Raw genomic sequence first — 13,744 nt, 5'->3', positions numbered from 1 at the left:
TTAAATTTTAGAATGTTTTAGAGTACATATTTTTAGCTTTTTGCTGATTTCTCTAACATATTTACTACATAGAACAAAGTTATTATAAAAGTTTAGAAAGTAAAACAGGAAAAGTATATATATATATAGATATATATATATGTCTAAATGGTGAAGGAATAGGCTCTGTCGAAAAACTTTACCACTCTGCTTTAAAAATATATTTCAGACTAAAAGAATGCTCATGGAATTTTATCAGTAAGATTAAAGAATCTTACTAAACATAATGGATGTTTAAAGAAATTGCTAGAAATTTGGAAAGACAAAGTACGATTATTTGTAAATGTTGATCTATATGAGTATTAGCAATGTTCCTAAAAGAATTTAGAACAATGAAATTGGAAGCAAATAGATTGTGACAATTATGCTTCCTAATACAGCTCTGTGTAGACATGAATAATGGAACACTGGATTGTATGGTGCCTTTGTGTCCTGTTTATTCTTAATGTATCATGATTTTATAATTTAACAACAGTTTTGGGACCAGAACAGAATATACCACTTGCCTTGCATGTGGCCAACCTCAGTTCAATTCCTGGCACTTTATATGGTCCCTGAGCCCACTAGGAGTGATCCCTGAGCACAGAGCCAGGAATAAGCCCTGAGCACTGCCAGGGTGGCAGAAAGTAAAAAGGAGAAGAACATTATTTTTAAAGAAGCATTTTAGGGCAAAGGAAGAAATACTTTTTGTTTTCCCTAAAAAAATTCTTACTTGGATTATTTGATGAACATTAGGCTAATACATTATTCGAATAAACATCTTCTTTCCTCACATTTCTTCTCCGGGCGTTAACCTGGGAATGATATCCGAAATGTATACTAAATTCTCAACCTTTATATATAAAATCTCACTAACCTTTGTGCATTTGGTTGCTCAGCTTTCTAAGACATCATCTCACCTGCAGTGAACTGAATATCACTGTTTTAAATACTGATGTAGCTGATATGAAGATGTAATTTCTTACATCTTTATTTTTCTTTTCAAGGTTGAAGAGATGGTGCAGAACCATATGACTTACTCTTTGCAGGATGTAGGTGGAGATGCCAATTGGCAGCTGGTTGTAGAAGAAGGAGAAATGAAGGTGATTTCTAGTTATATGCTTTGTTAATCTGTTAAAAGTTTTACCATTACAGATTGATAGAAATAGGAAAAGCACTTTAAATTACTTTAAAACAAACTATTACGTAAAATCATATAATGATAGAAGCACTAGATACTGAGAGATAAAAACACTGTTGCTCCCCTGGATCAAAACTATTATGTTGCCTATGCCATGGGAAAAGTAAGATTCAGAAGCTCCGATATGATGCCATAATTAGCTGTTGGTTTTTTCTTTCGATCTCTTTCAGCAGGGGTGGAGTGTTATGGTGGCCTTATTTGTTTTTTGGGTTTTGTTTTGGTTTTTTTTTGGGGGGGGGATGGTTAGTTACACCTGGCAGTGCCCAAGGTTTAGTCCCGGCTCTGCACGCAGGCATCAAACCTGGGTCAGCCGCATCTAAGACAATCTCCCTGCCCACTGTACTATGTACTCTTTGGCCCTGAATCTCAGTTTTTATTTTAACAACTCATAGTAATTGTTCATCTCATGCATATTTTTCATGATTGCAGTTTACTTCAGATTTGTAGTTTTGAGTTTTTTTGTTATTTGTATTAATTTGACACTAAATTTTCATTTAGCAGAATAATTATTTCATAGTAGATAATTTATAAATTCTAAAAGGCTCTAAATTTTATTTTCTTTAGTATTGTTTTTGATTTGGGTTTTATTTTTTTCTTTTGTTTTATTTTGGTCTTTGGGCCACACCCTGCAGAGCTTGGGCTTACTCCTAACTCTGCCATCAGGAATCACTCCAGGAATCACTCCAGGTGTGGCTCAGGGACAGGGCAGCTAAATTTCAAAACATACTTTCAGGTTTGTATTTTTAGCTATTTGACTTTTATTTTATAGGCAAATTTTTAAATCTATTCTCCTTAGGTCTATAGAAGAGAAGTAGAAGAAAATGGGATTGTTCTGGATCCTTTGAAAGCTACCCATGCAGTTAAAGGTGTTACAGGACATGAGGTCTGCAATTACTTCTGGAATGTTGATGTTCGCAATGACTGGGAAAGTAAGCAGCCATTACTAATGTATCAATATAATTGTTATTTAAACGTAATATTAAATCTAGCCTGGTTTTTTTTTTTGCCTCTGACCTATAGTTTACAAAGTCAGTATAAAAAACATTTGGAGAATTATGTAGGAGTAATAGTACCTTACATTTGAATAAAATTTTTACTATACAGTGTGCTTTGTCTCTGATAATCTTTGATCCAGTACTTTAATAATCTTACAAGATAGATAATAAAGTAAAATTGAGACATCATCTACCCTGAATCCTGCTGTGATTTGTAGTTGTTTTTTGAGGTGTGGAGAATGTATATTTGTTTTCCCCTAAGACACAAAATTTCATTAATGCATATACTTCTAGCATCATGTTTTTATTTTTGTGGGGATAAGGAGCAGAGTGATCATGCTTGCGAGCCTATATAGTATTTGTGGGACATATTGAGCTGGTTGAAGCAGACTTGGCTACATGCAAGGCAAGCACCTTAACCTCTGTACTAGACTCTTCTCCAGCCTGGTATCAAATGCAGTAATAAGTACTGCAGTAGTCTTCCTTTTTAAATAATATTTTAGTTACCTGACCTTAGAAATAGAACATTTTATTCAGCTTCAGTCACATTCTAAGTAAAGGTAATCTTATTAATAATTATAATAATTGATACTATTTTGCTAATTTTTTTTTTTATTTCAGCAACGATAGAGAACTTTCATGTGGTGGAAACATTAGCTGATAACGCAATCATCGTTTATCAAACACACAAGGTAAAGACCTACCTCTTCACCTCAATAGAATACCAGTGTAGTTCAAACTTCAGACATACAAATTCTCCAAAATAAAATTTGGTAGGAGACCGAATGCCACAAAGATCCAAATAACCTGTATTAGTAATTCATGGATAACCATGTATTTGAAAGGCAGAACAACTCATTTAAAGCAGAATGGATATAGGAAAGAACCTGAGAAATACTAAAAGAAAAAAATCTGGTTTTCTAGTTATGTCTCTAAGTCTAGAAAAGAAAATAATAAATCATATGTTTTTCTGGCATCTCTAGCTTCTGCAGGAGATAAATTACAATTACCATATGTGAAAACAAGTCAATTTCCTATGGTAATAATGATAGGGGATATGGAGAAATATTTTATTGACCTGTGGTTAATAGATATAATGATCTAACTGCATTATCTGAAAGCAAGGGAAAATTGAGCATGACTGTTGAAAATTTCATAGCAGAGTACACAGAAACATGGTCATTTAAATTGGTTCTTTTTTTACTTTCTTTCTTTGTCTGCTTTTCTAGATATTTAAATTATAGAATTAATATTTCTCTTACCTTATTCTGCTCTTCTGAAAACTGCCAAATAATGTATTGTGTAAAGAATAATAAAAGGAAATAAATTTCTGGAGAGATCCACCAAGAGCAATATTGTATGTTATTGAAGAAACATAATGATTCAGTAGGTACTTCCTTTTTTCCTAACCAGTGGGCACTTTAGTTTTCTCTTTTTCAAATTATTTTTTAATTGAGCAGTATATTTGAAAATATTTGAGGTTTGCTCTTGTATCTTGAGCTAAGCCTTGTTACTTGAAGGCCATCTTATCTCTAATGATGATGAGCTTCATTTTAAATAGTAGCTGCTCAAGAAATCTCTAACATGGACTGGGGATTTCTGTGGTGGAGTTCTTACATTGCATGTGTGACGCCTTAGGTTCAATCCCAGCAGCATACAGATTTAAAAACAAAAAACAAAACAAAACAAAAAAAAACTATAACTATGATTCAATTCCAGTACACAGATTTTGGGTATTTATGTCAAACCTCAAATTTGGTACATGTTAAAATGTTCATTAGTTGTCCTGTGACTTGGAATGAAGATAAATAACCCAAAAAGAAAATTTTTAATTGGAAAGAACTTTATTTATGAAGATAAACTGATCCTGGAAGCAGTCTGCTGAGAGTATTTCTAATTAGAAGTTAATTTTGAAGGGGAATATTATATAGATTTTATTAGGTTTATTTTTTTAAACTGAAATGAAGATTTATTAAAGTGTACATCTTCTTTCTGTTAACCAAATTATTTAAACATGTTTTAAATAGTTAAGGTGGCAAGTTCTATATTATTACCACAATTTTTAAAAAATTGCAGAATATTACTCCTCTTCAGATTTACTCCTTTTCTACTGCAAAGACAACAGTCCACTTTTCATAATCCTTTGGTGGATATTCTCAGATGCTTTTCATTTAAAATTTACGTATGTTAGCTTCACCTTTTCTTTGTTTTACGTATATGTTTCACTAGTAGTTCCATATTACATATGAATGGAAAATAGCTCAGATTTTCAAAAGGTTTTTACTTCTTCGCAGAGAGTCTGGCCTGCTTCTCAGAGGGATGTATTATATCTTTCTGCCATCCGGAAGATACCAGCCTTGACTGAAAATGACCCTGAAACTTGGATAGTATGTAATTTTTCCGTGGATCATGATAGTGCTCCCGTAAGTAAACTGTATAAATATGAATTATTGTATTATATGTAGCTAAATATACAACAAAGTGCAGAAGTGACAAATATTTATCACACCCAGATACTTGATATAACGCTTCTTAGATTTTATAATGAGTGACATCTTGCAACAGTGTAATCCATGTTACGTGAGGGCAGTAGTCATAGATGTGAACATTCCAGGAGGGCTATTTTCCTGTCTTCTGAGGTGAGGTAAGACAGAGATGAACCAAGTTAGTGGATGTAGATTTCTTCTCACAGTTTCTTCGTAAGCTGGAATCAGCTGCTAGCAGAAACTCTGTGCTTTTGGCTTTGATTTAGTTCTATTTTCTTCATAAAAGGAGGGGAAATATTCCTGATGTCCTGTCATTTTATTTTGTGTTATTTACTGGCTCTTTAAATTTTTACTTTTTGTTTGTTTACTTATTTATTTATTTATTTTGAGATTTTGATGAGTTACAATTTTGCTTAACACCTTGAAGTATTAGCTTGGTAGAGAATACAAAGACACTGAATTTCTCTGCTACACTGATGATTTTTTGTTTTGTTTTTGTAGCTAAACAATCGATGTGTCCGTGCCAAAATAAACATTGCTATGATTTGTCAAACCTTGGTAAGCCCACCAGAGGGAAACCAGGAGATTAGCAGAGACAATATTCTATGCAAGATTACATATGTAGCTAATGGTATGTATCTTTATCATTTATTTTTACTATATTATGATATGAATTTTCTTACTATCTACATAATAAATGTCAGTTTGGAAAATGTCTATTTAGATTTATCCTTTAATAATTGCTAATTTGGACAGATACATATCAAAATTTCCAGGAAACCTTTAAAACACTCTTTCCTGAATTCCCCACACACCCTTCTTCCCAGAACTATAGTATCAGAATTTCTGCAGCTAGAGTTGAATGGGTAGGTATTAAAATTTTGAATCAGAAATTTTGGGTTAAAATTTTGTATTAGATATATGTCTTAAAGAATGTATATTACTAGGAAATTAAGGGCAATGGTAGGGAAATAAGTTATTTTTTTATGGTCTGTCTTTTTCAATTACTGAAATGTTGTTGTCCACTTATACTTTCTAGTTACTAGTTATATATAGTTTCACATTGCTGGACATCTGTGTTCATTATTCACTCTTACTTTACTGTACCCATAGTAGTTACTGTAGTCCTTCTAATAAAGTATTTAAAACTTTTATACAGGTCTATAACTGCTAATGTTATTAAAAAGATACTTATCTCTGAGGAAATTGCTGTATAATTGTATTTTATTTATAAATTCACTCCAAGTAGGCTAACGTATTGCAATATTAGGATTTGCGCATGATTTAGGGAACCGGGAACATTTTAGAAAGGTATTACTTTCTTATTTGTTACCTGTCTCTATCTGGTTAGTATTAAGGAATAATGATCATGATTCTTAAGACGTACTGTTTCAGTATAAAAAATTTTTTAAAGCAAAATGAGACTTTTATATATGTGTCTGTCTGTATGTATATATATGTGTGTATATATATATGAATATATCCTAACAGCTCTTAATTTTTCTTTATGTCACAGTGAACCCTGGAGGATGGGCACCAGCCTCAGTGTTAAGGGCAGTGGCAAAGCGAGAGTATCCAAAGTTTCTAAAACGTTTTACTTCTTATGTTCAAGAGAAAACTGCAGGAAAACCTATTTTATTCTAGTATTAACAGGTACTGAAAACTGTGTTACCCTTTTCTTTTTTAAACTTTACTTGCCTCATGACTATAATACTACTTAAATTGTAAGTTTTTCATATTTCTATTGTTCCCCAATAAAGTATTGTAATTTTTATAAACTTTAAAACTTATTTTTCATTATTTTCTCTGCTTATGTTTAGTATCACCTTTCTTATGTAAAGAAATTTCAGCATTATAAAATAGAATCAGAGGTACAAATTTCCTAATTTTTCCCTTCCCAGAAATTACTTTTAAGTTTCTTGTAAATTCTTCCTGATTATTATGTATGTCTGCTGAGATAAAATATTTTTTCAAGGGCATGTGGCTTAGTGGTAGAGCACGTGCCTTGCATGTTTGAGGTATGATCCTCAGCACTGCAAAAAAAGGTACTTGTTCTATACTTAATGCTTTTCAGCTTGCTTTTTCCTACTTGACAATATATCAGTTATTCCATATGAACACATGAGACATAAAAAATCCTCTCATCCTTTTGACTGTTATATGATATTTATGTTGCAGGATTTATTAACCAGTCCTATGTTAATGTATAAATTGGTTTTATTTGTGGCAGGAGTTATAGTATCACAGCTAAGGGTTGGATCCCTCATATCACCTGTGGTCTTCCAAAGCACTGCCAGATGTATTTCCTGAGTGCAGAGCCAGGAATAATCCCTGAACATCACTGGGTGTGCCCCAAAAAACAAAAAAATGAATAAATTAATGGAGGTTTTGCTTTTTTGTTTTTGAGCCGTGCTCAAGGGTTACTCCTGGCTCTGCACTAAGGAGTCATTCCTGGCTGGCTCAGGAGACATACATGGTATCATGAATCGAACCCGGGTTGGCTGTTGCAAGACAAATGCCCTATCCCTATGTTCTTCCTTCAGCCCATGGTTTTATATTTTTATTGTCAAAAGTGCTGCACTGAGCACCTTTGCACAGGGGGTTGCAGTCATTCCTACTTTTTTTTTTTTTTAAGAATACAGAGATGCGTTAATATTTAAAAGTATGAAAAGATTTATATGGTCCCCAAAGGGCCTCCCTGTCAATTCTCAGCCAGCCAGCAAGGGCATGGTACTGCTTGAGCCCTGAGATGCCAGGGATTGTCCAGGCCACCCCGGTGCTGCTCAGGGTTCACTTTACTGACATGGTTAATAATGATGTAATAATGAAGCTTTAGGTATGTACTGCTACTGCGTGTCCCCCATGCCCAAAGTGCCATATTCCTCCACCACCGCTCTTAGATCCTTTCTCTCCTGCACTCCTGATCCCCACTTCCTTTTTTCCCCCTCTTAGTTCTATTGCCGGAATCTAAGGGTGTGTATTGTTTTGGTTTTTTTTTCACATTGTTTTATGTTGGTTAAAATAAGTAGGTGATTTTCCCTTATCCTAAATTAAGAAATTTTTTTGAGGTGCTAAAGATTGGGGCCTTTAGCCATGTGCTCTACCGCTTGAATTATCTTCGCAGACCTCGTTTTGATTCATAATAAATGTTGTTAAATACATAAGCCCGGCAAGCTACCGAGAGTGTCTCACCTGCACAGCAGAGCCTGACTAGGTACCCATGGCGCATTTGGTATGCCAAAAACAGTAACAACAGGTACCCATGGCGCATTTGGTACGCCAAAAACAGTAACAACAAGTCTCACACTGGAGTCATTACTGGTGCCCCCTCAAGCAAATCGATGAGCAACTCGATGACAGTGATGCAGTGATATACATAACTTGGAGGGGGGCAAGTTATGTATACTTAATGAGCACACTTAATGGTGCTCAGGGCTTACTCCTAGCAGTTCCTCTGGGGATCATATGTCATCGGGACCCAGGGTCAAACCTGGGTTGGCAGCACATAAGGCACTGTGACTTCCTCTTTATGTACTGGTAGCATATTGCCCTTTTACATTTTTTTTTAACTTTGAAGAATTTTTGTACCTTTTGTTTTTACTGATGTGATGCTCCAAACGTGTACAGCTAATAATTTTACTTCTGTTTTATTTTGGGGCCACACCTAGTGGTACTCAAGGATCACTCCTGGTAGGCTCATGGGATGCCAGGGATTGAACCCTGGTCGGCCATGTGCAGAGCAAATGCTCTACTTCCTATACCATAGTTCTGGTTCCAGTTTTGTATTTTTTAACGTGAAACTTTATAAGATACTTTTTTTAACAGAAGATTCTGAATTCAGATGAAAGGAATCTATTCTGTTAGTCTTATAGCCATCAGAAATAATGTATTGCTGAATTTTTAATTATCCTTAGTCTTATAGCTATCAGAAATAATGTATTGCTGATTTTTTAAATTTTTCTTCTTTCTCCATGCAGTGACAGAAGCAAGGCTGTGTGACATTCCATGTTGGAGGAAAACATGAAAACAAAATTGAGTGCTCTAAGCTGGAACGTAGGATCTACAGCCTTGTCGGTGGCCCTGACCCTTGGCCTTGTGTACAAAAGTAAAGAAATACTGCAAAAGTGAAGAGGAACATGTAACACAAGCTGTCTCCTGCTAGATCACCTTACTCAGCATATAACTATATAAATACATGTACAATTACATGTATATGGCTATATTTTTATTTTCTTGTTCCTAGAAGAGAAATCAACCTTGAATCACAACTAGGAATTAATGCTTTAATTTTTGGAAATTTTTCCAGAATTTTTAATTTACTACAGTCTGGCCTAGGATCCTCCATTATTGCCAGGTTTTGTGCACAAAAGCAGAGCACAGGAGTTAGAGTGCACCTGGGGCATGTGCTTTCTGTGCACCCAATATCTGGATGGGGATCTTTTTTGAGGCCTACAGTCAAATTTGTGCCCAGAACTTTTTGACATTTTGCTTTGTATAATCATAGAATTCATTGCTGCTGGTTTCTATAATGATTCATGTTGCTGTGTAAAGTGTCTCAAAAACTGAGGTCTGTCAGTATCCTATGATTTTTGCCTTTTCTACAGTCTTACTCCCATGAAGAACTTTGTTTCTGATGGAGAAAGAATGAAGAGCTTTATTTCTCCCTCCCCCAACAGATACCTATATTTTTTATTATAATTTTTTAGTTGTGACTGTGTTACATACTTTCTTTTTTTTCTACCTTTTTTTTTTTTCAGTTTGTTACAAACACAGCTTGGTAATCCCTAAATGTGTTCTGCCAGTGTCCAACAGAAACATCTATAAAAAAAACTTGTGAATGTGACTTTCTGATAAAGTGGTCAGGATAAAATATGCTCATGTTTTCCTGAAATTTGTAGGAAGATGTTGTCATAACTTGTTGAAGTAGGCTGCTCGGTTTGGTTCTAATATTCAGTAACAGCTATGTTTGTTACTACTTCTAAATTCATTTAAAAACAGACACAGAAATATTTGCCTCCTTTAAGAACCTTCGGCAGAGTAGTAAAAGATTCCGTGTCATTCAAACTGAAATTCTTTCCTTGGTTGCTTGTTTGTAACTTATATGTAAAATACCCATTTTTAGTTTTAGGCCTCTGAAAAACTTTGAAGCATGGAGTTGAGGCAAGGAATGATACTCATTGAAGTAAAAATGACTGCCCACTTCAGAATCTTCATTGTTCCAATACACATATGTGCTTACATAAATCAGAGGCATTTTTAGGTGCTTTGCTAACTTACCCATCTCTGTAGAAACACAGAAATCAGACCCATTTGTAAAGCAGAAAGTCCTATCATGTATAACATGTTTGTATATATATATTTCATACATGGTGATGGTGTCTTAATGAGAAATGCAAGATAATAATGATGGGATTAGTATGACATTTAATATGCACTATCCTGGAAGTGATTTCTTGCATCAAATATAGTGGTATTTATTATTCTGTACAGAGAGAAAATACATATAAAACATATGCTTACATGCACGCAGATTTCATGCTTCATAAATCTTTTCTATTTTTTAATTTACCTTTCTCTAAATGATGTGCATGGAATATGCCTTATTATAGAAAAATGCTGTTCATAATTTGACTGCGTGGAAAAGTGCCTATATGGTGGTAATGCTACTAAGGCAAATAAGACAAATTATCATATCAGTTTTACTACATCACCAGTTAACATTTTATATTGTGATGTTTAAAAAAGAAAAGTTTATACCTCAAATGTGTATTTTATTTTACAATCAGCTGTGGAGTTTGGGATGGGATTGTGGGAGGGTTGGGAGGAAAGGGTTTTTTCATCATACCGCTGATGGGAACCTTACAGAAATTCCATATGCCCACTATTATAATTGTTTCCCCTTTGGCTATTTCTGGTAACTATCATGAAGACAGGAAAAGTAACCTTTCATAACTAAATTGGATAACTTATTTTACAAAGGTTTAAAACGTTTACAAAGCGGTATCTAATTCTAATTATCATTAGTTGCATTTGCACTAAATGTTGATATACTTTTGCAAAATATTCTGTAAATAAAATGATTACACTAAAAATATTTGTATTAAAAAAAGAAAAATATACATTTTACTTTTCAGTAACTGCACTGGTACTTCACTAGAGTTAATACTGTCCAACCAGATTTTGAAATGAGTTGGGGAATATGAAGAGTTTAAAAGAGATCAACATTTGGAGAGGAGAGGTACTAGGCCTTTTGACAATATTTACATCCTCTAGAATTATTTTCTTATGATTAATTCCTACACACTGAATAGACATGATTTCTCATTCACAAATATTTCCTAGTTCTCTAAGGCGCCCCCCCCAACAAAGTATACATTTATTTTTAAACTATTTTTCTCTTCTATAACTGATTTTAAAAATGTGTCAGTTACTCTTTTGTACTGTGATTGAAACTTGAAAAATATTGGTGATGGGGCTTTTTATCCCTGAGTGCCCGCTATACAGAGCAAGAGACTACAGTGTTTCACTTGAAACTTAGGGCTTCTTATTTTGTGGTGGAGGGTAGTCAAAGTATCTCTTCTTTGGAATTGCCACAGGGCAGCCAGACCAAGGAGGAGGGGACATAGCTTCCTTTTATGAGAGGGAAGTGCAAGAACACAAAATAAGGCAAAGGAGAAATGGATTTTCCATTTGTTTCCATCAGCTAATGTGTATGCCTAGACAACATCAGTATCAAGTGCTATTGAGAATATTTAGTTGGGCTGAGCTGGTTTTCTTGTGAATTTGTGCTGACTATTGTTAAACTTTTCAGTTCTTTGTCCATTTAAACACTTTTCACCAATATTTAGTCCAAGTTGTACAGACGATGTATTTGGATTATTGTCATTGTTTATCTACAAACTCAAAACATAATCATTTTAAAGTACCTTGGGAGTGTGTAGAGTATATTCTATAATAGATTTATGATCCTGATGTTTTTTTAAAAAAATCATAAAGTTGGATCTTCCATGTTACAATCACAAAATTAAAACCAGTATTTAAAAGTGGAAAAGTATTAAAATATTATGGACAAAATGTGTTTGTTTGATTGTTTTCATCAACTCTAAGGTACAGTCTTACACAATTTTTTGAAAGTTAAAAGCCTAAAAATACTAAATTTCATGATTTTTCAAACTATGTAATTTATAAGTTAGGAATCAAGGAAACAGTTTCAACCTAACCTGAAAATCAGGGAGTATGGGAACATATCCAGGAGTGCTCAGGGATCACTCCTGATAGTGTTCAAGAACCATGGGTGCCAGGGATGGAACTTGGGCCTTTTATCTGAAGTGTGTGTACTAAGCCCAGTGAGCTCTCTCCAGTTCCACACAACCTAAATTTTTAATTTAACCAAAACTGGAATATAAATATAAACTCATCTCAGATAACTTCGAGGTAACGTTTGCATATACATGTGTGTGTATAGTGGATTTCAATATTTAAAAAATCTATTACGGTTTTATAGTTGGGTATTTGTGAACTGGAAGCAAACTGCCAGTCATATGTGCTTAATATTACACAGCATGTGTGCTAATCATCTAATTTAATTAAATAGCAGATTCAGCTCAGGAAATTTATGCCACAGGACTAACCCTGTGATCTGAAATGAATTGCAGTCAGTGGTTTTTGGCATATTTCACTCCTAGTGATAAGAAACCATCCAAAACAGTACAACCTTCAAACAAGCCAATTAACTGGCAGATGAATGCTAGAGAGAAAATCTGGCTATTACATTTACTGATAAATAGTATCCTTATGGCACACTTCTAAGATGTTTTCCAAGTGTGATTTTTTCCTTGGACTCAGCTTTAGGATAGAACCAGGGGATAAAGTATTTACTTCAAATTGAGCTTTTACAGCACTTTTCATATTTTCTTGAACTTGATGGCGACTGGACTCCTTTAACTGCACTACCCATTAAAAAGAACCCCTGTGAAATCTGTGTATTTTGAAAGGCCTTTACTTTTTTAAGTCAAAGTTAAGCTACTTGATTGCCACCTGTTTTCTTCCACTGATTTTTTTGAGTCTCCTACTAGAATAAATTATTAAGCTCTTTGTTGCTAAAAGATAACCAAAATTTTCCCATCACCCCATCTGTAATTGTTGAGTTGCTGATGGAGCACACGTGTCCACACACTGCTTGCTGCACTTTGGAGAACTTCTCCCCTTACTGGGCTGCTGCTTTGGCGATGATGAGCTCATTCCTGTTTTACGGATAAGGACACAGGTCATAATGATTCTACACTTTTTTTTGATAAGACTGCTGCCTTTTCATGCCTTAAACATGTAATGTATAGATGAGTGCTTGGTGGACTACCAAGAGCTAACATGGTTGAAGACTGTCGTTTTAGGGGTTGGATCTTCATCTCACATTTCAATATTAGCATCTCAAAATCCAGATACCTATGTATCTTGTAAAAGCTCAGCAGATATATAAATGTTATATTACAGATTAAATTTGAACCTCATTTGGTGCCTTCATTGCTTCCCTTGTCCCCTTCGACAAAAATGTAGGCCAGAAAGCCCAAAGAGAATATCCTGTGTCATTTTTTAAAACTCATTGATGAGGGGATTTGTATTGGCAAGAGTATGTTCTTAGCAATATGGGTAGATAGCATTACTTCACTGACATTCTGAGCTCAAACAATGCCTAACAGAAAATACCAAGCACTTACTACATGCTCAGTATTTGGATGTTGGTTTACCAAGATTGGAGATAAAGCAACAGACTCCTAGCTATGGTTTTTTTTTTTAAGTTCCTTAGAAAATGTATTTGAACTCAGGAAATAGTCTGGAGATTAGGAGCATGTCAAAAAGGTATATTAAGTGATAGACTTCGTCACAAATGAGATGTCCAAAAGTTCTTTTAAATTCTAGTTTCTCAATTGTATTCCCAGAGAGCAGATGTTGCTGTTTTAACAACCTCCCCAACTTCCTACACATTGGTAGCACCAAATTGGTGATTTGGCTATGTCAAATAATCATTTTTAAATGATCATCTTGCT

At 34.4% G+C, this 13,744-nt stretch overlaps 1 protein-coding gene across 2 annotated transcripts in view; it reads left to right on the top strand.

The window, feature by feature from the left end:
- The window catches only part of CERT1 (ceramide transporter 1), a 90,367-nt gene extending 78,576 nt beyond the window's left edge, over positions 1-11,791 (top strand). For both annotated transcript variants that reach the window (XM_055127090.1, XM_055127082.1), the window contains 7 exons: positions 1,026-1,121; positions 2,016-2,148; positions 2,836-2,906; positions 4,509-4,637; positions 5,202-5,331; positions 6,217-6,353; positions 8,678-11,791. In XM_055127090.1, coding sequence (XP_054983065.1) covers positions 1,026-1,121; positions 2,016-2,148; positions 2,836-2,906; positions 4,509-4,637; positions 5,202-5,331; positions 6,217-6,344 — 687 coding nt within the window. In that variant the 3' untranslated portion in view covers positions 6,345-6,353; positions 8,678-11,791. The remainder of the gene's footprint in view (positions 1-1,025; positions 1,122-2,015; positions 2,149-2,835; positions 2,907-4,508; positions 4,638-5,201; positions 5,332-6,216; positions 6,354-8,677) is intronic.
- Positions 11,792-13,744: the final 1,953 nt, after the last annotated feature.

The sequence above is a fragment of the Sorex araneus genome, chromosome 1 (genome assembly GCF_027595985.1).
Source record: "Sorex araneus isolate mSorAra2 chromosome 1, mSorAra2.pri, whole genome shotgun sequence".
In the NCBI taxonomy this organism is placed as follows: Eukaryota; Metazoa; Chordata; class Mammalia; order Eulipotyphla; family Soricidae; genus Sorex; species Sorex araneus.
This window is presented reverse-complemented; position numbering and strand designations above follow the sequence as displayed.